Genomic DNA, 27,037 nt, shown 5'->3' with positions numbered 1-27,037 from the left:
CATTTTTAATAATACATTTTTAATAACACCAGTAAACAATACAAACATGTAGTATTGTGTATTAAAACATACAAAAAAGTATATTTACAACAACAAAAAACCCACATACATTAAATGTAAAATACTCATATGGTTGTGAATCACTTGTCATGCATCTATACTGTAGTTCCAATATAAAAAGATAAGGCTCCTCCTTAGATGTTAATATTAAAATAAGCAGTTAACACTGCTGAACATAAACAAAAAGGTATTTAACTATAGGTTGGACAAATTACTTCAGTTGTTGTAAGTCTAATGAGCAACAATACAAAAACCCCATGCAATCATGGGGAAGACCCCCTATTTTGTCTTTGGGTCAGTCTTTGGGTCAGTCATCCATCCACAGGCAGTCTAAAATCACAAGTCCATTTACCAACTGTTCACAATAACCTGGGTTATTAGAGCACAATGTAGCAAAATCTTTTTCAACAGAAAACCAAAAAGTGTGTTTCTTATTGGCCCATGTAGCCGCTCTCTGTTTCAGTCCATTTTCTACCGTTTGGTGCCTAATGAACACGACCCTGTTCTGAACCCAAGGCACCAGGGGGCAGTATTGAATTTCCACTCCAGTTACTCCACTTTCCAGATGGCTATCTTCCCGTCCTCGCGGGCCGCCCCACTCAGCACATAGCGGTCCTCTGCGGAGCACAGTGCCTGGACACAGTCTGTGTGAGCTACCAGCTCCTTCTCTACCGTGTGTCGCTGGGCATCCACTACGTAGATCTTCCCTCTGGTCTTCCCCGAGCTCCGGCCGCCAACCCAGATCTGACAGGACAGGGTAAAAGATGTGGTTTAATGACCAATAAGAGACATCTCTGTTTTTAATAAGACATGTTCAATTGACAATGGACAGCATGTCAGAATGCATTGCGCTATGAATGATTTATTATGTATTTTCTTTTTAAAGCTGAAAAGCGGGAAGGGGAACCAAGGCTGATTTGGACCAATGAATACTTTCACATAATAGAATACCTAAATACAGTATGAACTGTAAGTAGTGTATCTAGTAGTCCAGTAGAGTACTCAAGCCCTTTAATGGAAACTACAGTAGAGTACTCAAGCCCCTTAATGGAAACTACAGTAGAGTAATCAAACCCTTTAATGGAAACTACAGTAGAGTACGGAAGCCCTTTAATGGAAACTACAGTAGAGTACGCAAGCCCTTTAATGGAAACTACAGTAGAGTACGCAAGCCCTTTAATGGAAACTACAGTAGAGTACTCACGCCCTTTAATGGAAACTACAGTAGAGTACTCACGCCCTTTAATGGAAACTACAGTAGAGTACTCAAGCCCTTTAATGGAAACTACAGTAGAGTACTCAAGCCCTTTAATGGAAACTACAGTAGAGTACTCAAGCCCTTTAATGGAAACTACAGTAGAGTACTCAAGCCCCTTAATGGAAACTACAGTAGAGTACGGAAGCCCTTTAATGGAAACTACAGTAGAGTACGCAAGCCCTTTAATGGAAACGACAGTAGAGTAATCAAGCAATGTGCTTTAATGGAAACTACAGTAGAGTAATCAAGCAATGCGCTTTAATGGAAACTACAGTAGAGTAATCAAGCAATGCGCTTTAATGGAAACTACAGTAGAGTAGAATAGAAGCATTCTAATTTTCGGTCTACAATGCAGTCTGCAGATAGTCTCACCTGGTTTTTGACCTTGATGAGGCAGGTGACACCTGCACAGTCGGGCAACTGGATCCTCTGGAAGGGCTTGGTGAGCTCCCTGAGGTGCCACACACACAGCTCTCCTACGTCTATACAGGCCGTCCACAGCTGCTCCTTCTGGAACACATAGCACACAACACCACTCCTTAAATATGACATACTATGTATACAATACATGCAGGGATGAAACATGACACTGGCCAGCCGGGCTAGCAGGCCACGATTAGCCCGGGTAACATTCTGGTCCAAAGTCAGTGCCTTTCAAAAACAACATTTCATCCAGCCTGGTAGGTTCTGAAAAGTACTAGCCTCAGCTTGTTTAATTTCTATATTTCTACAAACACATAAACCACGAGTCACCTCCTGGTAGAGCAGGAAGCTGCTGAAGGCAGTGGGGGAGCCACAGAGCTGTTCAGGAAGGGAGATCTTGCGATTCAACGTTCCGGTTTTCCACACCTCCATAATGCAGTCTCTGGCACCTGAATGACGTAGGAGGAATAACAACCACAATTATAACAATCAATCTGTCATATACAGTATTATCAACTGGGTGGTTCGAGCCCTGAAAGCTGATTGGCTGACAGCCATGGTATATCAGACCGTATACCACGGGTATGACAAAGCATTTATTTTACTGCTCCAATTACATTGGTAACCAGTTTATAACAGCAATAAGGCACGTCTGGGGTTTGTGGTATATGGCCAATATACCACAGTTAAGGGCTGTGTCCAGGCCCTCTGCGTTGTGTCGTGCTTAAGAACAGCCCTTAGCCGTGGTATATTGGCCATATACCACACCTCCTCGGGCCTTATTGCTTAAGTCTAGTATTGCCAGAAGTAATTTTCATCATTTTAAGTACACTATTTTTATGTTTTTATGTGTACTTACAGCACCATAGGGTTCCACTGCAGAGCTGAACGGACTGGAGACGGTCACAGGAGAGCCTGAACTGTTTCCTCACCTGCAGTGTGGACACGTCCCACGCCATCACTGTACCTTCCGCACTGCAGGAGTATGCCACCTTGGGGCTGCAACAGGGAATACATACACCGGTAAAGACTAATGTTACTGATACCCTAGAGAAGAATCAGCAGGGCTATGTTCAGGATGACACACAGGAGCATTTCTTATACAAATTCAGATTGTTGCTCTGTGTTTCAGTCCATTTTCTTCTGTTTGGTGCCTAATGAACACAGCCCAGGTGTAAATAACGGATGTCATCGATTGGGACTGCTCATTGATGGCTTTATCATAGGCTCCTAAAACGAAGGCTCTCTCAATGGCTGTGATGCCAGTAGTAGCTGTATGTTTGATGCATGTCATTGTCACACCTCACCTGTATTTCTCGCTGCGTTCCCCTAGGGCCAACCCTGTGACCTCACTGCGGTGGTCCGTCAGCTGCTTGTTACAGGACATGCTGCGGGTGCTGATTATGTAAATGACGGAATCCTGAGAGCCAATCCACACCTGCTGCCGGTCCACTCCCAGCATGCAGTTCTGAAGAAAACAACATAAAATAACATTGGGAAGATATGAACCATTATGATGTATAACCCATGTAGCTCAGTAGGTAGAGCAATGCCAGGGTTGTGGGTTTGATTTCCACGGGGGGCCAGTATGAAAATGTATGCACTCACTACTGTAAGTTGCTCTGGAGTGTCTGCTAAATTAGAAAAATGTAAAAAACCAGACAGGCTTTCCAGAAGCTTTTTAAGCCATGGAAGCAAGCTTGATTACCACTGGCTTTTCTCAGATTTGTTCCAATTAGCAAGTGAATACAAGACTTGGAAGTGTGGTAACATAAGTCTTCAATTTCAGACACCACCAGGGGGCAGCAGAATCCATTGAGTTATTTTAATTGACACAAACACTAAATATAGTTCAAATGGGTCAAAGCAGAACGATGACTAACTGCGGCCAGTGAAGAACTACTGCTTCGTCATACTTCTAGAATTTTCCTACTCCCTTTGAATTGTGCATTTTCTTTTAAAATAGCGCTCTCATCCCTGTTCCACGTCCACAGCCTTACCACTCGCGAAGAGCCTACTTGAACTTGGCTTTGTTGCATGGACCAGCTGGCTGCATCAAACACAACCACCTTCCCGTCGCTCAGTGCACACCACAGTTTGGGGTTCCCATCACCCTCGGTGTCGAACGATACGCCCAGCTGGCCTGAGAATGTAAACAAACATTTTGATGAAGGCTGGAATGACTGAAATCACATTTTCTATCTTTTTATTTCTATTGTCCCACAAGCAGAATCTCTCTCTCATACTGAACAAGTCAATTAGATCCAACTCAAATACAGTAAGAACAGCAGGGTTTGACTAGATAGTAACTATACAGTTAAGTAAGCAACACCCTGATGAAGACTGTGAAGCTGAAAGGCATAGATTATTCTTTATAATAAATATCTATTTATAATACATCTTCTAGTTTGTTATCAAAGCTGAATATCTCTCTCTCTCACACACACACACACACACACACAAAAGAAGAGTAAACATTCAGTGAATATCTCACACACACACACACACACACACACACACACACACACACACACACACACACACACACACACACACACACACACACACACACACACACACACACACACACACACACACACACACACACACACACACACACACACACAAAAGAAGAGTAAACATTCAGTGAATATCTCTCTCACACACACACACACGGAAGAAGTGTAAACATTGACAGTTACACACAATGCCACGCATATGGAACTTGTGTCAGATATCATTCATGATCTAGTAAGACATGATGATGATGATGGCGTAACAAATATTTTTTTTAAATCATAATAGGAAAAATAAAATAAAAAAAGACGTGTGTCACATCCTGTGTCACATCCTCCCTTTCATGGGGAGGAGTGATGAACAGAACGGAAAGGAGGAAGGAATATGGACACTGTCCAACGGCACATATTAGTGACCTACATTTAGACCCTGAGAGCTAGGACTTCAATGGTGCTCTGTGCTGAAGCAGCACTGTTACTAATGCCTAGACGGTCATCTCCACCTCCCATACCGTGGCCACTACCATGCCACCTTCTAATTGGATACAGATCAGCGGGAATTGGAACAATCAGCGGGATAGGCCCGCTGTTGTGAGAGGACCAGGGTAAGGAGGAGGACCCCTGTGTGAGAGGACCAGGGTAAGGAGGAGGACCACTGTGTGAGAGGACCAGGAGAAGGAGGAGGACCACTGTCTGAGAGGACCAGGTGAAGGAGGAGGACCCCTGTGTGAGAGGACCAGGGGAAGGAGGAGGACCCCTGTGTGAGAGGACCAGGGTAAGGAGGAGGACCACTGTGTGAGAGGACCAGGGTAAGGAGGAGGACCCCTGTGTGAGAGGACCAGGGGAAGGAGGAGGACCACTGTCTGTGAGAGGACCAGGAGAAGGAGGAGGACCACTGTCTGTGAGAGGACCAGGGGAAGGAGGAGGACCACTGTCTGTGAGAGGACCAGGGGAAGGAGGAGGACCACTGTGTGAGAGGACCAGGGTAAGGAGGAGGACCACTGTGTGAGAGGACCAGGGGAAGGAGGAGGACCACTGTGTGAGAGGACCAGGGGAAGGAGGAGGACCACTGTGTGAGAGGACCAGGGTAAGGAGGAGGACCACTGTGTGAGAGGACCAGGAGAAGGAGGAGGACCACTGTGTGAGAGGACCAGGGGAAGGAGGACCACTGTGTGAGAGGACCAGGGGAAGGAGGAGGACCACTGTGTGAGAGGACCAGGGGAAGGAGGAGGACCACTGTGTGAGAGGACCAGGGGAAGGAGGAGGACCACTGTGTGAGAGGACCAGGGGAAGGAGGAGGACCACTGTGTGAGAGGACCAGGTGAAGGAGGAGGACCACTGTGTGAGAGGACCAGGGGAAGGAGGAGGACCACTGTGTGAGAGGACCAGGGGAAGGAGGAGGACCACTGTGTGAGAGGACCAGGAGAAGGAGGAGGACCACTGTGTGAGAGTACCAGGGTAAGGAGGAGGACCACTGTGTGAGAGGACCAGGGGAAGGAGGAGGACCACTGTGTGAGAGGACCAGGAGAAGGAGGAGGACCACTGTGTGAGAGGACCAGGGGAAGGAGGAGGACCACTGTGTGAGAGGACCACTGTGTGAGAGGACCAGGGGAAGGAGGAGGACCAATGTGTGAGAGTACCAGGGGAAGGAGGAGGACCACTGTGTGAGAGGACCAGGAGAAGGAGGAGGACCACTGTGTGAGAGGACCAGGAGAAGGAGGAGGACCACTGTGTGAGAGGACCAGGAGAAGGAGGAGGACCACTGTGTGAGAGGACCAGGGGAAGGAGGAGGACCACTGTGTGAGAGGACCACTGTGTGAGAGGACCAGGGGAAGGAGGAGGACCACTGTGTGAGAGGACCAGGGGAAGGAGGAGGACCACTGTGTGAGAGGACCAGGAGAAGGAGGATGACCACTGTGTGAGAGGACCAGGGGAAGGAGGAGGACCACTGTCTGTGAGAGGACCAGGGGAAGGAGGAGGACCACTGTGTGAGAGGACCAGGAGAAGGAGGATGACCACTGTGTGAGAGTACCAGGGTAAGGAGGAGGACCACTGTGTGAGAGGACCAGGGGAAGGAGGAGGACCACTGTGTGAGAGGACCAGGGAAGGAGGAGGACCACTGTGTGAGAGGACCAGGGGAAGGAGGAGGACCACTGTGTGAGAGGACCAGGGGAAGGAGGAGGACCACTGTGTGAGAGGACCAGGAGAAGGAGGAGGGATATTGTGTTGGTTCCCTGACGTCACTAGGTTAAGAGGCTCCTTTTAGTTTAGGTGTTGGGAGGATCCTTGCAAACTCGGGTCTGTTTCTTATCTGCCCTAGTCAAAACAACACGTTGTGAGACGTACTATTGAGCCTGAGAAAAAAAGAATGCTGATTCAAACGATTGATGTTTGAAACATCTGTATCAACTTTACATCTGAAACTGAAGTCAGACTAAAAGACATCTCATTGTGTAATACAAGTCTGTGAAACATAAATGTTTGTGGTTTGAGTAGGAAGAACAATTTCAGTGATTCTATTGTGACCCTACTATCAGTAATCAGTGAAACTAAGGATGAAACTGAGGAACACAACAGGAAGTGGTTGGTGGTGATGCGTTGGGAAAATCTGTGCCTCATTACTTGTTTAAGAGGCAGTAAAAAATCTCGGGAACCAAAACCGCCTCTGGCCAAGCTTCCTCCTGTAACGCCACACTGACACAATCACTGTCCTAGCAGCAGTAGAATGCAGCACTGTGACAGACCTGGGTTCAAATACTACTTGAAATAATTTAAAATGCTTTAGCTGTGCTTGATTGAGCTTGCCTGTTCCAATGGAACCAGTAGAAAAGTTCAAACCCCGCCCACCTGACACTCCAGGCAGATGAAAGCAAATGCACAAAGTATTTGAAAGATTTCAAAAAGTATTTGAACCCAGGTCTGGAATGTGACATATGTTACTAGCACACGGGCAACATGAGTCTTGTGTGTTGTCACACAATACCTCGACTACAGAACACATATTTGAGGTGTACTACCATGACAGTCATGATCTGAGGAGTAGTGTCTGAAGGTACGTGGGATGTCCTAGACTGGGGAGAGTGAACATTTTAGTGGGGTTGAATAGGAAATACCGGCAGTACCTACTTGATCTACGGAGAATACTGCAGGGGGTTTATAGTACTGGGAAATCATAGTACAGATATGTAGTGCTACCAGTTTGTTGAACAGGAACTGAATGGTGTCTGATGTCAGCTCTACTTTGATGCTCCACGTCATGACGGTCACCTTCCTTTGAGGCTGACAGTGAGCCTTAAGGGTTTACCTGGGGTGTAGAGCAGAACATCCACCGCCTGGGGGCTAGTCAGGTCCAGAGACGGGTTGATCTTGTGTTTCAGGGTCTCTGACGTGGTTTTGGGAACCATCATTGGCACTGCTCAGGATGGACAGACAAGTCAGAGGTCAAACTTTGAATTGAACATCTCCTGAGAAGCAAAATTATGTTATGAACATGCACTTTCTGCTAATAATTTCAATAACCTACTGCATAGATTTTTGGTATATTTAAAAAAATATTTTTTACCAAGTTTCTTTTAGTCGTGCTAAAAGATTAACTTTGGCATACCTTCCAGTTTCATTCTGTCAAAGTGTGCTAACTTGGTTGCTGCAAAAATGGCCTTTTGTGACTGCAGACAGCCAACCACTGCATCCATCAACAGGGCATTGGTCAGAGCCTGCTGCATATACTGGGGGTCCTGAGAGTGAGTGAGTGAGTGAGAGACAAAGAGAGAGACAGACAAATAGAGAGAGACAAAGAAAGAGAGACAAAGAGAGAGAGAGACAATTTTGATTCTCATTTTTATATTATAAATATCCAAAATAAACATTGTTACGTCATGCCAATAAAGCCAATTTAATTGAATTGAGAGACAAAGAGAGAGACAAAGAGAGAGAGAGGCAAAGAGAGAGAGGCAAAGAGAGAGAGAGCGAGGGGCAAAGAGAGAGAGAGAGGGGCAAAGAGAGAGAGAGAGAGAGGGGCAAAGAGAGAGAGAGAGAGGGGCAAAGAGAGAGCGAGAGAGGGGCAAAGAGAGAGAGAGAGAGGGGCAAAGAGAGAGCGAGAGAGGGGCAAAGAGAGAGAGAGAGAGGGGCAAAGAGAGAGAGAGAGGGGCAAAGAGAGAGAGAGAGGGGCAAAGAGAGAGCGAGAGAGGGGCAAAGAGAGAGCGAGAGAGGGGCAAAGAGAGAGAGAGAGGGGCAAAGAGAGAGAGAGAGAGAGGGGCAAAGAGAGAGAGAGAGAGAGGGGCAAAGAGAGAGCGAGAGAGGGGCAAAGAGAGAGCGAGAGAGGGGCAAAGAGAGAGAGAGAGGGGCAAAGAGAGAGAGAGAGGGGCAAAGAGAGAGAGAGAGGGGCAAAGAGAGAGAGAGAGGGGCAAAGAGAGAGAGAGAGAGGGGCAAAGAGAGAGAGAGAGAGGGGCAAAGAGAGAGAGAGAGAGGGGCAAAGAGAGAGCGAGAGAGGGGCAAAGAGAGAGCGAGAGAGGGGCAAAGAGAGAGCGAGAGAGGGGCAAAGAGAGAGCGAGAGAGGGGCAAAGAGAGAGAGAGAGGGGCAAAGAGAGAGAGAGAGAGAGGGGCAAAGAGAGAGAGAGAGAGAGGTGCAAAGAGAGAGAGAGAGAGAGGTGCAAAGAGAGAGAGAGAGAGAGGTGCAAAGAGAGAGAGAGAGAGGGGCAAAGAGAGAGAGAGAGAGGGGCAAAGAGAGAGAGAGAGAGGGGCAAAGAGAGAGAGAGAGAGGGGCAAAGAGAGAGAGAGAGAGAGGTGCAAAGAGAGAGAGAGAGAGGGGCAAAGAGAGAGAGAGAGAGGGGCAAAGAGAGAGAGAGAGAGAGAGGCAAAGAGAGAGCGAGAGAGGGGCAAAGAGAGAGCGAGAGAGGGGCAAAGAGAGAGAGAGAGGGGCAAAGAGAGAGAGAGAGGGGCAAAGAGAGAGAGAGAGGGGCAAAGAGAGAGAGAGAGGGGCAAAGAGAGAAAGAGAGAGAGGCAAAGAGAGAGAGAGAGAGGGGCAAAGAGAGAGAGAGAGAGAGAGGGGCAAAGAGAGAGAGAGAGAGAGAGGGGCAAAGAGAGAGAGAGAGAGAGAGAGAGGGGCAAAGAGAGAGCGAGAGAGGGGCAAAGAGAGAGAGAGAGAGAGGGGCAAAGAGAGAGAGAGGGGGGCAAAGAGAGAGAGAGAGAGAGAGAGGCAAAGAGAGAGAGAGAGAGGGGCAAATAGAGAGAGAGAGAGGGGCAAATAGAGAGAGAAAGACACATTTGAATTTTATTACAATGTATATTGTATACATTGCTGCTTTGGCAATATTGACACAATGTTTTTCATGCCAATAAAGCAGATTGAATTTGAATTTGACAAAAAGAGACACACACAAAGAGAGAGACACACACAAAGAGAGACACAAAGAGAGAGAGACAAGAGAGAGAGAGAGAGAGACAAAAGAGAGAGAGAGAGGGGCAAATAGAGAGAGAGAGAGGGGCAAATAGAGAGAGAAAGACACATTTGAATTTTATTACAATGTATATTGTATACATTGCTGCTTTGGCAATATTGACACAATGTTTTTCATGCCAATAAAGCAGATTGAATTTGAATTTGACAAAAAGAGACACACACAAAGAGAGAGACACACACAAAGAGAGACACAAAGAGAGAGAGACAAGAGAGAGAGAGAGAGAGACAAAAGAGAGAGAGAGAGAGACACAGAGAGAGAGAGAGACACACAAAGAGAGAGAGAGAGAGAGAGACACAAACAGAGAGAGACACAAAGAGAGAGAGAGAGACACAGAGAGAGAGACAGACAGAGACAGACAGAGAGACCGAGAGAGTGACAGAGAGAGTGACAGAGAGTGAGTTTTATTAAAAGTATTAAAATAGTAAAAAAGTAAAAAAAATAGTAAAAAAGTAAAAAAAAAAATATATAAATTCAATAAAAATAATTTACATTCAACTTATTTCATCAACAAAAAACGGTTTCCCCTCCTCCACAAAACATACCGCTCCTTCATAAGCCCAATTCTCCTCAAACAATGGGAGATCTTTTACAGCCGAGAAGAACAAGAATTCAAAATCCAGTTTGACTAATCCTTTAAAACCACATCTTACATCCTGCTCATATCCTGTGTCTATCTTGTGTTTCCTACTCAGAACAATGGACATCTTAGCTTGCTCCAAAATAACATTTAACAGTTGACATTTTATTTTCTGTAGCTTACTATATTGAATCCCCAAAATAAAAACAGTGTTATTGAAAATCTCTAGTATTTCAAAGAGAGGTTTTATCCTCTCACACTCCATAAAACAGTTAAAAATAGTCTCTCTTACGTTACAAAAGGGACATCCATCTCCAACATCTGAATTAATGGCAGATACATTTACATTTACATTTAAGTCATTTAGCAGACGCTCTTATCCAGAGCGACTTACAAATTGGTGCATTCACCTTATGATATCCAGTGGAACAACCACTTTACAATAGTGCATCTAACTCTTTTAAGGGGGGGGGTTAGAAGGATTACTTTATCCTATCCTAGGTATTCCTTAAAGAGGTGGGGTTTCAGGTGTCTCCGGAAGGTGGTGATTGACTCCGCTGACCTGGCGTCGTGAGGGAGTTTGTTCCACCATTGGGGTGCCAGAGCAGCGAACAGTTTTGACTGGGCTGAGCGGGAACTGTACTTCCTCAGAGGTAGGGAGGCGAGCAGGCCAGAGGTGGATGAACGCAGTGCCCTTGTTTGGGTGTAGGGCCTGATCAGAGCCTGAAGGTACGGAGGTGCCGTTCCCCTCACAGCTCCGTAGGCAAGCACCATGGTCTTGTAGCGGATGCGAGCTTCAACTGGAAGCCAGTGGAGAGAGCGGAGGAGCGGGGTGACGTGAGAGAACTTAGGAAAGTTGAACACCAGACGGGCTGCGGCGTTCTGGATGAGTTGTAGGGGTTTAATGGCACAGGCAGGGAGCCCAGCCAACAGCGAGTTGCAGTAATCCAGACGGGAGATGACAAGTGCCTGGATTAGGACCTGCGCCGCTTCCTGCGTGAGGCAGGGTCGTACTCTGCGAATGTTGTAGAGCATGAACCTACAGGAACGGGTCACCGCCTTGATGTTAGTTGAGAACGACAGGGTGTTGTCCAGGATCACGCCAAGGTTCTTAGCACTCTGGGAGGAGGACACAATGGAGTTGTCAACCGTGATGGCGAGATCATGGAACGGGCAGTCCTTCCCCGGGAGGAAGAGCAGCTCCGTCTTGCCGAGGTTCAGCTTGAGGTGGTGATCCGTCATCCACACTGATATGTCTGCCAGACATGCAGAGATGCGATTCACCACCTGGTTATCAGAGGGGGGAAAGGAGAAGATTAATTGTGTGTCGTCTGCATAGCAATGATAGGAGAGACCATGTGAGGATATGACAGAGCCAAGTGACTTGGTGTATAGCGAGAATAGGAGAGGGCCTAGAACAGAGCCCTGGGGGACACCAGTGGTGAGAGCACGTGGTGCGGAGACAGATTCTCGCCACGCCACCTGGTAGGAGCGACCTGTCAGGTAGGACGCAATCCAAGCGTGGGCCGCGCCGGAGATGCCCAGCTCGGAGAGGGTGGAGAGGAGGATCTGATGGTTCACAGTATCAAAGGCAGCCGATAGGTCTAGAAGGATGAGAGCAGAGGAGAGAGAGTTAGCTTTAGCAGTGCGGAGCGCCTCCGTGACACAGAGAAGAGCAGTCTCAGTTGAATGACTAGTCTTGAAACCTGACTGATTTGGATCAAGAAGGTCATTCTGAGAGAGATAGCAGGAGAGCTGGCCAAGGACGGCACGTTCAAGAGTTTTGGAGAGAAAAGAAAGAAGGGATACTGGTCTGTAGTTGTTGACATCGGACGGATCGAGTGTAGGTTTTTTCAGAAGGGGTGCAACTCTCGCTCTCTTGAAGACGGAAGGGACGTAGCCAGCGGTCAAGGATGAGTTGATGAGCGAGGTGAGGTAAGGGAGAAGGTCTCCGGAAATGGTCTGGAGAAGAGAGGAGGGGATAGGGTCAAGCGGGCAGGTTGTTGGGCGGCCGGCCGTCACAAGACGCGAGATTTCATCTGGAGAGAGAGGGGAGAAAGAGGTCAAAGCACAGGGTAGGGCAGTGTGAGCAGAACCAGCGGTGTCGTTTGACTTAGCAAACGAGGATCGGATGTCGTCGACCTTCTTTTCAAAATGGTTGACGAAGTCATCAGCAGAGAGGGAGGAGGGGGGGAGGAGGATTCAGGAGGGAGGAGAAGGTGGCAAAGAGCTTCCTAGGGTTAGAGGCAGATGCTTGGAATTTAGAGTGGTAGAAATTGGCTTTAGCAGCAGAGACAGAAGAGGAGAATGTAGAGAGGAGGGAGTGAAAGGATGCCAGGTCCGCAGGGAGGCGAGTTTTCCTCCATTTCCGCTCGGCTGCCCGGAGCCCTGTTCTGTGAGCTCGCAATGAGTCGTCGAGCCACGGAGCAGGAGGGGAGGACCGAGCCGGCCTGGAGGATAGGGGACATAGAGAGTCAAAGGATGCAGAAAGGGAGGAGAGGAGGGTTGAGGAGGCAGAATCAGGAGATAGGTTGGAGAAGGTTTGAGCAGAGGGAAGAGATGATAGGATGGAAGAGGAGAGAGTAGCGGGGGAGAGAGAGCGAAGGTTGGGACGGCGCGATACCATCCGAGTAGGGGCAGTGTGGGAAGTGTTGGATGAGAGCGAGAGGGAAAAGGATACAAGGTAGTGGTCGGAGACTTGGAGGGGAGTTGCAATGAGATTAGTGGAAGAACAGCATCTAGTAAAGATGAGGTCAAGCGTATTGCCTGCCTTGTGAGTAGGGGGGGAAGGTGAGAGGGTGAGGTCAAAAGAGGAGAGGAGTGGAAAGAAGGAGGCAGAGAGGAATGAGTCAAAGGTAGACGTGGGGAGGTTAAAGTCACCCAGAACTGTGAGAGGTGAGCCATCCTCAGGAAAGGAACTTATCAGGGCGTCAAGCTCATTGATGAACTCTCCAAGGGAACCTGGAGGGCGATAAATGATAAGGATGTTAAGCTTGAAAGGGCTGGTAACTGTGACAGCATGGAATTCAAAGGAGGCGATAGACAGATGGGTCAGGGGAGAAAGAGAGAATGTCCACTTGGGAGAGATGAGGATCCCAGTGCCACCACCCCGCTGACCAGAAGCTCTCGGGGTGTGCGAGAACACGTGGGCAGACGAGGAGAGAGCAGTAGGAGTAGCAGTGTTATCAGTGGTAATCCATGTTTCCGTCAGTGCCAAGAAGTCGAGGGACTGGAGGGAAGCATAGGCTGAGATGAGATACAAAAGCATTAACTGCAATGATGCCATGCAACACCCTCCATTGCATATCACCAGTACCCTTTTGTACCGGTGGCTTGTACAGTGCTCTCCATGCTGGCTTTACCTTGTCATCAAGGTCCAGTTTCACCCTCCAAGGTGTCTTTTCTATTTTTCAATGTATCTTAATTTAAAACCTTGACACACACCCTATATAACTCCTTCCCATTCACCTCATCCAAACCCAGCTCTTCCAACCCTCTCAGATCCACTAATAAAGCCTTTCTGTTTGATTGGGATACTCGGTGGAATCCTTAGTCTTGAAAATGGGGCGTCTTCATCTTGTGCCTTTTTGTAGTAACTCTTGAGCATAATCCACTCCTCTGCTGACAGAGCCTTCCTGCAACTTTCCAGCATTTGTCCGACAATCCTTTCCGACCTCACCCCCAAATGTTCAGCCCCCCGTCCTCCATCCATAATGTGGGCTCAGCCATGTCCATTAACTTCCTGAGGGTGATGATTTTGCCCTTCACCAACATCTTGGAGAAATGTGGAACAGCTTCAGCTGTACAGTCCAGTCTTGCTCCAAACACCAGAGGTTCCTCCAGCAGCCAATGCACTGACTCAGCCTTAGTGTGTCTGGACACCTTCATTATACTCCAAACACCAGAGGTTCCTCCAGCAGCCAATGCACTGACTCAGCCTTAGTGTGTCTGGACACCTTCATTATACTCCAAACCCAAAGAAGGCCTCTGTAAAATGGAGGTACTCCATCCCTAGAAATCAGACTATTATCTACCAAAAATAAAGCCTTCTTTAAACCTAATCCCCCTCCCCTACCTGTAATACAAGACCTGCCACCCCTCTCCAAACCACATCCCCCCTCTTTTGACAAATACAAAACACTTTGTGGAACCCAATGAAATGTATCCCCCAACCACATTATTAACAACCACCGCCATCTCATTCTCCCTTCCACCATTTCAACTCCCCCATTCCAATTTTTCTCCATTGTCCCCTCATCCCCTTGGTACACTCCAAGATACTTGAAACCTCCCTTACACAATTCCAGCCCCCCTGGCAAAGCCATGATCACTCCAGACCATTTCCCAATCTGTAACAGAGTTACACATGGAATAAACAAAAGTACAGTCAATAACAATAGAAAAATATATATACAGTGTGTGCAAATTAAGTAAGGAGGTAAGGCAATAAATAGGCCATAGTAGCGAAGTAATTACAATTTAGCAAATTAACACTGGAGTGATAGATGTGCAGATGATGATGTGCAAGTAGAAATACTGGTGTGCAAAAGCTGCAGAAAAAGTAAATAAAAACAATATGGTGATGAGGTAGTTAAATGGGCTATTTACAGATGGGCTGTGTACAGCTGCAGCGATCGGTGCGCTGCTCTGACAGCTGACGCTTAAAGTTAGTGAGGAAGATATAATTCTCCAACTTCAGCGATTTTTGAAATTCGTTCCAGTCATTGGCAGCAGAGAACTGGAAGGAAAGGCAGCCAAAGGAGGTGTTGGCTTTGGGGATGACCAGTGAGATATACCTGCTGGAGCGGGTGCTACGGGTGGGTGTTGTTATGGTGACCAGTGACGCGAGATAAGGCGGAGCTTTACCAAGCAAAGACTTATAGATGACCTGGAGCCAGTGGGTCTGGCGACGAATATGTAGCGAGGGCCAGCCAACGAGAGCATACAGGTTCACAGTGGTGGGTGGTATATGGGGCTTTGGTGACAAAACGGATGGCACTGTGATAGACTGCATCCAATTTATTGAGTAGGGTTTTGGAGGCTATTTTGTAAATGACATCACCGAAGTCGAGGATTGGTAGGATGGTCAGTTTTACAAGGGTATGTTTGGCAGCATGAGTGAAGGATGCTTTGTTGCGGAATAGGAAGCCAATTCTAGATTTAACTTTGGATTGGAGATGTTTGATGTGAGTCTGGAAGGAGAGTTTACAGTCTAACCAGACACCTAGGTATTTGTAGTTGTCCACATATTCTAGGTCAGAGCCGTCCAGAGTAGTGATGTTGGACAGGCGGGCAGGTGCAGGCAGCGATCGGTTGAAGAGCATGCATTTAGTTTTACTTGTATTTAAGAGCAATTGGAGGCCACGGAAGGAGAGTTGTATGGCATTGAAGCTCGCCTGGAGGGTTGTTAACACAGTGTCAAAAGAAGGGCCAGAAGTATACAGAATAGTGTCGTCTGCGTAGAGGTGGATCAGAGAATCACCAGCAGCAAGAGCGACATCATTGATGTATACAGAGAAGAGAGTCGGTCCAAGAATTGAACCCTGTGGCACCCCCATGGAGACTGCCAGAGGCCCGGACAACAGACCCTCCGATTTGACACACTGAACTCGATCAGAGAAGTAGTTGGTGAACCAGGCGAGGCAATCATTAGAGAAACCAAGGCTGTCGAGTCTGCCGATGAGGATGTGGTGATTGACAGAGTCAAAAGCCTTGGCCAGGTCAATGAATACGGCTGCACAGTATTGTTTCCTATCGATGGCGGTTAAGATATCGTTTATGACCTTGAGCGTGGCTGAGGTGCACCCATGACCAGCTCTGAAACCAGATTGCATAGCGGAGAAGGTATGGTGGGATTCGAAATGGTCGGTAATCTGTTTGTTGACTTGGCTTTCGAAGACCTTAGAAAGGCAGGGTAGGATAGATATAGGTCTGTAGCTGTTAGGGTCAAGAGTGTCCCCCCCTTTGAAGAGGGGGATAACCGCAGCTGCTTTCCAATCTTTGGGAATCTCAGACGACACGAAAGAGAGGTTGAAAAGGCTAGTAATAGGGGTGGCAACAATTTCAGCAGATAGTTTTAGAAAGAAAGGGTCCAGATTATCTAGCCCGGCTGATTTGTAAGGGTCCAGATTTTGCAGCTCTTTTAGAACATCAGCTGACTGTATTTGGGAGAAAGAGAAATGGGGAAGGCTTGGGCGAGTAGCAGAGGGGAGGGCAGTGCTGTTGTCCGGGGTAGGGGTAGCCAGGTGGAAAGCATGGCCAGCCGTAGAAAAATGCTTATTGAAATTCTCAATTATAGTGGATTTGTCGGTGGTGACAGTGTTTCCTATCTTCAGAGCAGTTGGAAGCTGGGAGGAGGTGTTCTTATTCTCCATGGACTTTACAGTGTCCCAGAACTTTTTTGAATTTGTGTTGCAGGAAGCAAATTTCTGCTTGAAAAAGCTAGCCTTGGCTTTTCTAACTGCCTGTGTATACTGGTTTCTAGCTTCCCTGAAAAGTTGCATATCACGGGGGCTGTTCGATGCTAATGCAGAACGCCATAGGATGTTTTTCTGTTGGTTAAGGGCAGTCAGGTCAGGAGAGAACCAAGGGCTATATCTGTTCCTGGTTCTAAATTTCTTGAATGGGGCATGCTTATTCAAGATGGTGAGGAAGGCATTTAAAAAAAATGTCCAGGCATCCTCTACTGACGGGATGAGATCAATATCCTTCCAGGATACCTCGGCCAGGTCGATTAGAAAGGCCTGCTCGCTGAAGTGTTTCAGGGAGCGTTTGACAGTGATGAGTGGAGGTCGTTTGACCGCTGACCCATTACGGATGCAGGCAATGAGGCAGTGATCGCTGAGATCTTGGTTGAAAACAGCAGAGGTGTATTTGGAGGGCAAGTTTGTTAGGATGATATCTATGAGGGTACCCGTGTTTACGGAATTGGGGTGGTACCTGGTAGGTTCATTGATAATTTGTGTGAGATTGAGGGCATCAAGCTTAGATTGTAGGGTGGCTGGGGTGTTAAGCATGTTAAAATTTAGGTCGCCTAGCAGCACGAGCTCTGAAGATAGAATTATGAACTATTAGACTCAAACTATCCACATCCGCTTGATTTTTCACCAAAATAACTATATCATCAGCATATGCTGAGAGACGAATAGGAGGAATATCCTCTGAAAGGAACACCCCTTCAATGTGACTTCTATTTAGTAGTGGCTCTACAGCGATGGCATACAACATTCCTGACAAAGAACACCCCTGCCTAATTCCTCTACACACTTTAAAAGGAGCACTCAAGTCACCGTTAACTTTCAATACACTTTCAATGTCACCATATATCACCCTGATAATGGCAACAAAACCAGAGCTGAAACCAAAAGCCTCAAAAGTGCGCTATAGGTATTGATGTTCAACTCGGTCAAATGCCTTTTCCTGATCAATTGAAATTAGACCAGCATCCAACCCAAAAGCGCTAGAGACGTCCAAAAAGTCCCGAATCAGGGAAATGTTATCCCCTATCTGCCTGCCGGGAACACAGTAGGACTGGTCTGTATGATGTGAAATGTTATCCCCTTTCTGCCTGCCGGGAACACAGTAGAACTGGTCTGTATGATGTAAAATGTTATCCCATATCTGCCTGCCGGGAACACAGTAGGACTGGTCTGTATGATGTTATCCTCTATCTGCCTGCCGGGAACACAGTAGGACTGGTCTGTATGATGTGAAATGTTATCCCTTATCTGCCTGCCGGGAACACAGTAGGACTGGTCTATATGATGTGAAATGTTATCCCATATCTGCCTGCCGGGAACACAGTAGGACTGGTCTGTATGATGTTATCCTCTATCTGCCTGCCGGGAACACAGTAGGACTGGTCTGTATGATGTGAAATGTTATCCCTTATCTGCCTGCCGGGAACACAGTATGACTGGTCCGTGTGTATGATTTGCCCCATCACCTCCCTCAGCCTGTTGGACAACGCCTTGGACAGGATCTTATAATCAGTGCACATTAAGGCCACCGGCCTCCAGTTTTTTGGCAGTAGGGTGAGGACAGCCCTTCTGCAGCTTATCGGTAGTAACCCTCTGGTCAAACTATCGTTAACTACTGCTAGCCAATCCTCTCCCAACATAGCCCAAACATACTTTAAAAAGTCAACAGGAAGCCCAACAATGCCCGGTGCTCTTCCATTTTCCATGCAGTGTATAGCTCCTGCAAAGACAAGGATTGCTCTAGTTCAACCTGAGCTTCTGCAGCCACCTAAGGGAGGCCATCAAGTAACTGCTGTGTCACTGTTACATCCTCTTTGTACTCACACTTGTAGAGCTCAGCATAGAACTCTACTGTCCTCTTTCTAATTCCACATGGACTAGCTCCTGTCCAACAGCTGATTTGAGGCAATGAATAATTCTTCTTTGTCCATTCTTTTTCTCTAAACCAAAGAAACATTTGGATGAGGCATCCATTTCAGAGATTCCCTGGAACTTACTTCTCACCAATGCTCCCTGTGCTCTGATACCCAGCAGGTCTGCCAACGCTGCTTTTTTCAGTGCCCGAATATAGCCTCGATCTCCTGTGGTCTTAACTAACGTCAGGAGTTCCACTATTTCAGACTCTGGGGTGTTCATTGATCTGGTGATATCTCTGGTGACATTCATTGTGTATTGATTACAGAATTGCTGAATCTGGATTTTCCCTTTATCCCAACACTGTTGAAGAGATACAACACTGTCCTTTCAGACCTCCACCTCTCCCAGAAAAAACTAAAACATCTCCTGAAGTGAGCATCACCCAATAAAGTTATATTAAAATGCCAGTATGCACTTGTGGGTTTTACAGCGTTAATGTCCACCACCTCTGTTACTAAACAATGATCAGAACACTGGGGTTTTACAGTGTTAATGTCCACCACCTCTGTTACTAAACAATGATCAGAACACTGGGGTTTTACAGTGTTAATGTCCACCACCTCTGTTACTAAACAATGATCAGAACATCCCACTGGGGTTTTACAGTGTTAATGTCCACCACCTCTGTTACTAAACAATGATCAGAACATCCCACTGGGGTTTTACAGTGTTAATGTCCACCACCTCTGTTACTAAACAATGATCAGAACACTGGGGTTTTACAGCGTTAATGTCCACCACCTCTGTTACTAAACAATGATCAGAACACTGGGGTTTTACAGTGTTAATGTCCACCACCTCTGTTACTAAACAATGATCAGAACACTGGGGTTTTACAGTGTTAATGTCCACCACCTCTGTTACTAAACAATGATCAGAACATCCCACTGGGGTTTTACAGTGTTAATGTTCACCACCTCTGTTACTAAACAATGATCAGAACACTGGGGTTTTACAGTGTTAATGTCCACCACCTCTGTTACTAAACAATGATCAGAACATCCCACTGGGGTTTTACAGTGTTAATGTCCACCACCTCTGTTACTAAACAATGATCAGAACATTGGGGTTTTACAGTGTTAATGTCCACCACCTCTGTTACTAAACAATGATCAGAACATCCCACTGGGGTTTTACAGTGTTAATGTTCACCACCTCTGTTACTAAACAATGATCAGAACACTGGGGTTTTACAGCGTTAATGTCCACCACCTCTGTTACTAAACAATGATCAGAACACTGGGGTTTTACAGCGTTAATGTCCACCACCTCTGTTACTAAACAATGATCAGAACACTGGGGTTTTACAGTGTTAATGTCCACCACCTCTGTTACTAAACAATGATCAGAACACTGGGGTTTTACAGTGTTAATGTCCACCACCTCTGTTACTAAACAATGATCAGAACATCCCACTGGGGTTTTACAGTGTTAATGTCCACCACCTCTGTTACTAAACAATGATCAGAACACTGGGGTTTTACAGTGTTAATGTCCACCACCTCTGTTACTAAACAATGATCAGAACATCCCACTGGGGTTTTACAGTGTTAATGTCCACCACCTCTGTTACTAAACAATGATCAGAACACTGGGGTTTTACAGTGTTAATGTTCACCACCTCTGTTACTAAACAATGATCAGAACACTGGGGTTTTACAGTGTTAATGTCCACCACCTCTGTTACTAAACAATGATCAGAACATCCCACTGGGGTTTTACAGTGTTAATGTCCACCACCTCTGTTACTAAACAATGATCAGAACACTGGGGTTTTACAGTGTTAATGTTCACCACCTCTGTTACTAAACAATGATCAGAACATCCCACTGGGGTTTTACAGTGTTAATGTCCACCACCTCTGTTACTAAACAATGATCAGAACACTGGGGTTTTACAGTGTTAATGTCCACCACCTCTGTTACTAAACAATGATCAGAACATCCCACTGGGGTTTTACAGTGTTAATGTCCACCACCTCTGTTACTAAACAATGATCAGAACACTGGGGTTTTACAGTGTTAATGTTCACCACCTCTGTTACTAAACAATGATCAGAACATCCCACTGGGGTTTTACAGTGTTAATGTCCACCACCTCTGTTACTAAACAATGATCAGAACACTGGGGTTTTACAGTGTTAATGTCCACCACCTCTGTTACTAAACAATGATCAGAACATCCCACTGGGGTTTTACAGTGTTAATGTTCACCACCTCTGTTACTAAACAATGATCAGAACACTGGGGTTTTACAGTGTTAATGTCCACCACCTCTGTTACTAAACAATGATCAGAACATCCCACTGGGGTTTTACAGTGTTAATGTTCACCACCTCTGTTACTAAACAATGATCAGAACACTGGGGTTTTACAGTGTTAATGTCCACCACCTCTGTTACTAAACAATGATCAGAACACTGGGGTTTTACAGTGTTAATGTCCACCACCTCTGTTACTAAACAATGATCAGAACATCCCACTGGGGTTTTACAGTGTTAATGTCCACCACCTCTGTTACTAAACAATGATCAGAACATCCCACTGGGGTTTTACAGTGTTAATGTCCACCACCTCTGTTACTAAACAATGATCAGAACACTGGGGTTTTACAGTGTTAATGTTCACCACCTCTGTTACTAAACAATGATCAGAACATCCCACTGGGGTTTTACAGTGTTAATGTCCACCACCTCTGTTACTAAACAATGATCAGAACACTGGGGTTTTACAGTGTTAATGTTCACCACCTCTGTTACTAAACAATGATCAGAACATCCCACTGGGGTTTTACAGTGTTAATGTTCACCACCTCTGTTACTAAACAATGATCAGAACATCCCACTGGGGTTTTACAGTGTTAATGTCCACCACCTCTGTTACTAAACAATGATCAGAACACTGGGGTTTTACAGTGTTAATGTCCACCACCTATGTTACTAAACAATGATCAGAACACTGGGGTTTTACAGTGTTAATGTTCACCACCTCTGTTACTAAACAATGATCAGAACACTGGGGTTTTAACACACTTGATTTACAGACCTGAGATTGATGCTCAAAACAATAAAACCTATCTAACCTCTAGATGGTGTTACTCTCTCACATGTAGACCATGTGTTCTGTCTACGTACCTCCATGTTGGCTCCAAACATCACACAGTGTTATAATAACAACCTATCTAACCTGTCCAGAGAGACTGGTGTTCTCTCTCACATGTAGACCACTGTGTTCTGTCTCGTACCTCCATGTTGGCTCCAAACACTCGACACAGATGTTATAATAAAACCTATCAAACCTGTCCAGATAGATGGTGTTCTCTCTCACATTAGACCATGTGTTCTGTCTCGTACCTCCATGTTGGCTCCAAACATCACACAGTGTTATAATAAAACCTATCTAACCTGTCCAGAGAGATGGTGTTCTCTCTCACATTAGACCATGTGTTCTGTCTCGTACCTCCATGTTGGCTCCAAACATCACACAGTGTTATAATAAAACCTATCTAACCTGTCCAGAGAGATGGTGTTCTCTCTCACATTAGACCATGATTTCTGTCTCGTACCTCCATGTTGGCTCCAAACATCACACAGTGTTATAATAAAACCTATCTAACCTGTCCAGAGAGATGGTGTTCTCTCTCACATTAGACCATGTGTTCTGTCTCGTACCTCCATGTTGGCTCCAAACATCACACAGTGTTACAATAAAACATATCTAACCTGTCCAGAGAGATGGTGTTCTCTCTCACATTAGACCATGTGTTCTGTCTCGTACCTCCATGTTGGCTCCAAACATCACACAGTGTTATAATAAAACATATCTAACCTGTCCAGAGAGATGGTGTTCTCTCTCACATTAGCCCATGTATACTGTCTCGTGCCTCCATTTTGACTCCGCCAAATATCACATAGTTCATGTGTTACAATAAGGCGTTTTTAAAAAGTCCTTGAGGCTGTATGAGGTTCTTTGTGATTTCTATCTAAATTACTGACTGTACAGTTAAAATCCCCAGCAAGAAATAAATAATCCTCAGTATTACATTTCTCAATGTTATTTGATAATCTCTCTAAAAAACATACCCTCTCAACTGCCACTACTAGGGCATATACATTTATTAAACACATAGTGAAGTTTTCATATCTCTCTGTAACTTTTAATAACCTCCCCTCAACTACCTCTTCAACCTCATATGACAAAAGCAAAAAAAAGGTTTGAGAACAGGATGGTTTTTATGACTACACACCACTGCCCCCCCTCACTCCTGTTGCCACACAACTTCATTTTCCATACTACTGTGCGTTTCTTGTAGAAAACTTGTCACTTCCCTTTCCCTTTATTAACTCATACACTACGGCTCTTTTTTCCCCGTCTCTCGCCCCATTTACGTTTAAAGAAGAAATCTTCAAACTGCTCATGGCTGGGGAAAAAGTACAGAGTAAGAAACAGAAAACACATCTCTTTACAGAGTTAGGACTGGGACTGAACTCTTTCATTTCCTTTAGAATTTACCTCACTTGTCACTCTCTCGTAACCACTTTCTTTAGTCTAGCAATTTCCGGGCTTGTCAAACCTCCACCCGTTATTTTTGACATCAGAAACTTTGCTGATTCAATAAACAATTCACTTCCAGGAAAAAAATCAGTTCCATTATAATCCTGCATATATTTCTTCCCTTTTGTCAAATTCAGAAATGGATGTACCCTTTCAATCCCATACCTCCCCAATTCTCTGGCTATTTTGCCGTGACGCATCAGAGGCCTCACTCTCACTATCATCCCCAGAAGAAAACTCCATCTCTACTTCCTGTTTATCCTCAACTGATTTATCAATCTCTACTTCCTGTTTATCCTCAACTGATTTATCAATCTCTACCTTCCTGTTAGAATTAGAACCTTCATCACCCCTTAAATTCTTCCTCTTACTCCTCGGTACTTTGAAAACAGCTGCTTCGTTTTCCATTGTTTCACTCTCCTCTTGAACTCCAATTTCATTCTCCAGCATCCCCTCAGTTACCTCCATCGCAGTCTCAGCTACTGCCCCACTGCTCTCCTTTCCCTGCTCTACTACAACTTCCCCGTAGCCACATTGCTCTCCTTTCCTATTTCTCCCACCACATTTATAGGTCATCTATAAGTCTTTGCTAGGCAAAGATCTGCCTTATCTCGGCTCACTGGTCACCATAGCAACACCCAGACGTAGCACGCGCTCCAGCAGGTATATTTCACTGGTCGTCCCCAAAGCTGACACCTCCTTTGGCCGCCTTTCCTTCCAGTTCTCTGCTGCCAATGACTGGAACTAATTGCAAAAAATAAAAAAATAAATAAATAAATAAATAAAAAAAATCACTGAAGTTGGAGACTTATATCTCCCTCACTAACTTCAAGCATCGGCTGTCAGAGCAGCTTACCGATCGCTGCAGCTGTACATAGCCCGTCTGTAAATAGCCCATCCAACCAACTACCTACCTCATCCCCATATTTGTTTTTTCTGCTATTTTGCACACCAGTATTTCTACTTGCACATCCTCATCTGCACATCTATCACTCTAGTGTTAATTGCTAAATTTTTATTACTTCGCCACTATGGCCTATTTATTGCCTTACCTCCTTACTTAATTTGCACACACTGTAAACAGATTTTCTATTGTGTTATTGACTGTACGTTTGTTAATCCCATGTGTAACTCTGTGTTGTTTTTGTCGCACTGCTTTGCTTTATCTTGGCCAGGTCGCAGTTGTAAATGAGAACTTGTTCTCAACTGGCTTACCTGGTTAAAAAAGGTGAAATATATATATTTTTTAATTCTGCCGATCTTCTCCCTTCTCCTGAACCCTTAGCCTGTTTATCCCTTCTCAGTGGTGTTTTATCTGCACCAGCGCTAGAGCTGCTACCGGGCTCTGCACGCTCATTCTCTGGACAATTACACACCAAGGACCCCTCTCTTCCACAACCAAAGCATTTCATTGATTCAGTAGAAGTGTAGAACACATAATCAAACCCGTCAATCTTGAAACTGAACACTAAATCCAGTTCGTCAGTATCCTTCTTTAAAATCATGTGAACTTGTCTCCTGTGAGACACGACATGTTTCAGCAAAGGTGATTTGCATCCAAAAATAACATTTTTAAATTGTAGAAACAATCCATGACGAGATAACTCTCGCTCCAACACTTCGTATCAAACAAAAAGGGGGCACGACAGAAAGTACATCTTTCTTCTCCAGATTCATAAGAGGAAATACCGACGTTTGTCTCCCGCAACACAACACCACTCAACTATCATATTCACCTTTTCAATAGAATCTAAGAATATTACTACAGCGCTATTCATCCTCGAGGCTGATTTTATGCCATCATACCCAATGATAGCACCCACTGCTAAACTATATTCTTCCACCGAACAACCTGTCGCAGCAGGAATCTTCATCCCATGCCTCCGACCAAGTTTTTCAAACTCTACACCTCCACAAGGGGGCCATTACAACCTGCCCCTCCCCCTGGTTACGCCCTCGAGAGAAACAACCTCAAAGATCCCACCACCCCTATACGTGCTTAGTGAGACAAACCCTTAAAACAACTCAACTAATCTATATATTTATTAGAGTTCGACCGATTAAATCAGCATGGCCGATTAATTGGGGCCGATTTCAAGTTTTCGTAAATCGGTAATCGGCATTTTTGGACGCCGATTATGGCCGATTACATTGCACTCCACAGGGAGACTGTGGCAGGCTGACCACCTGTTACGCGAGTGCAACAAGGAGCCAAGGTAAGTTGCTAGCTAGCATTAAACTTATCTTATAAAAAACAATCCATCTTAACATAATCACTAGTTAACTACACATGGTTGATGATATTACTAGTTTAACTAGCTTGTCCTGCGTTGCAAATAATCAATGTGGTGCCTGTTAATTTGTCATCGAATCCATGTAACAACTGTTCAGTACACAGAGAATCACAATCCTCCGCTTTATAGAGGGCAGAGTAGAAATCCACGGCATGTTGACGCATTTCACTGTCATCCGTGGTCACCTTCCCACCATGGAGACGAAGGCAGACCATCTGTTTGTGTTGTAATGTCCACTGTCCTAGTGATTTTAAAAAAACGCTTGGAGCCTCCGTATCATTGAGGGTAGCAAAGCGAGACCTAATCAAGACACCCTTCACTCTTTCATGTAAAAACGACCTCAGTTCATGTCTCTTGTCCTGTAAGTTCATGACTAGTCTGGGGTCATTCTGAGTGAGCAACTTCAATTCAATAGATTTGATGTCGTGTTCAAGGGCCCTGATAGTCTCTAACTACTGTTGACAAAACAATCGTATTTGGGCCTTCCCAACCTCCCACCATTGTCTCAAGAACTCAAAATTCCCTTTTGTAACCCTCCATTTTTCCCAAAAACAACAAAAACCTTTCACAAAACATGACATCATGTAACAATTTTACATTAAAATACCAGTAAGGTGATGACCTACGTAGACAAGTGAATATCAACAGACACATTATGGTGATCAGAGAAACCCACAGGAGTAATATCACACCTTCCAACCCTACTACAGTAGTGATCAGATACATACAACCTGTCTAACCTTCCAACCCTACTACAGTAGTGATCAGATACATACAACCTGTCAACCCTACTACAGTAGTGATCAGATACATACAACCTGTCTAACCTTCCAACCCTACTACAGTAGTGATCAGATACATACAACCTGTCTAACCTTCCAACCCTACTACAGTAGTGATCAGATACATACAACCTGTCTAACCTTCCAACCCTACTACAGTAGTGATCAGATACATACAACCTGTCTAACCTTCCAACCCTACTACAGTAGTGATCAGATACATACAACCTGTCTAACCTTCCAACCCTACTACAGTAGTGATCAGATACATACAACCTGTCTAACCTTCCAACCCTACTACAGTAGTGATCAGATACATACAACCTATCTAACCTTGCTGCACTGACACCACCTTCATTAACTTTTAGCCATGTGTACTGCCTAACTTTTGCATTCCTTACTCTCCACACATCAGAAAGATCAAACTCAGTTAATAGACCAGACAGACAAGTAGCTGACCGCAGGTGAGGTTCTTCAGCAGTGCGGTCAACAGTAAAATCTACTGTACAATTCCAGTCCCCCCCTAAAACCATACACATAAACATAACATCCGCCTTGACCAATAAAAACCGACCCTTGACAATCTCTGTTGTAGATACCACAGTCACCCCTAAGCCGGAGGAAAACAAAATGTCCACCCCAGCACTGAAATTAGTACCATGACTGAGTATATGCTGCCCCTCCCACCACATACCCCAGTCAACCTCATTTTCCTCATC

At 45.4% G+C, this 27,037-nt stretch overlaps 1 protein-coding gene across 3 annotated transcripts in view; it reads right to left on the bottom strand.

Annotated features, from left to right (window-relative positions):
• Positions 1 to 27,037, bottom strand: part of LOC139555235 (DENN domain-containing protein 3-like) — a 45,628-nt gene continuing 18,591 nt past the window's right edge. For all 3 annotated transcript variants that reach the window (XM_071368859.1, XM_071368860.1, XM_071368861.1), the window contains 8 exons: positions 7,862 to 7,991; positions 7,562 to 7,669; positions 3,742 to 3,884; positions 3,049 to 3,209; positions 2,601 to 2,740; positions 2,072 to 2,190; positions 1,691 to 1,828; positions 1 to 804 (listed from right to left, as the gene is read on the bottom strand). In XM_071368859.1, the coding sequence (XP_071224960.1) occupies positions 610 to 804; positions 1,691 to 1,828; positions 2,072 to 2,190; positions 2,601 to 2,740; positions 3,049 to 3,209; positions 3,742 to 3,884; positions 7,562 to 7,669; positions 7,862 to 7,991 (1,134 nt within the window). In that variant the 3' untranslated portion in view covers positions 1 to 609. The remainder of the gene's footprint in view (positions 805 to 1,690; positions 1,829 to 2,071; positions 2,191 to 2,600; positions 2,741 to 3,048; positions 3,210 to 3,741; positions 3,885 to 7,561; positions 7,670 to 7,861; positions 7,992 to 27,037) is intronic.

The sequence above is a fragment of the Salvelinus alpinus genome, chromosome 26, assembly GCF_045679555.1.
Source record: "Salvelinus alpinus chromosome 26, SLU_Salpinus.1, whole genome shotgun sequence".
Lineage (NCBI taxonomy): Eukaryota > Metazoa > Chordata > Actinopteri > Salmoniformes > Salmonidae > Salvelinus > Salvelinus alpinus.
Note: the sequence above shows the minus strand (reverse complement) of the source record. Positions and strands in the feature narration are given on the sequence as shown.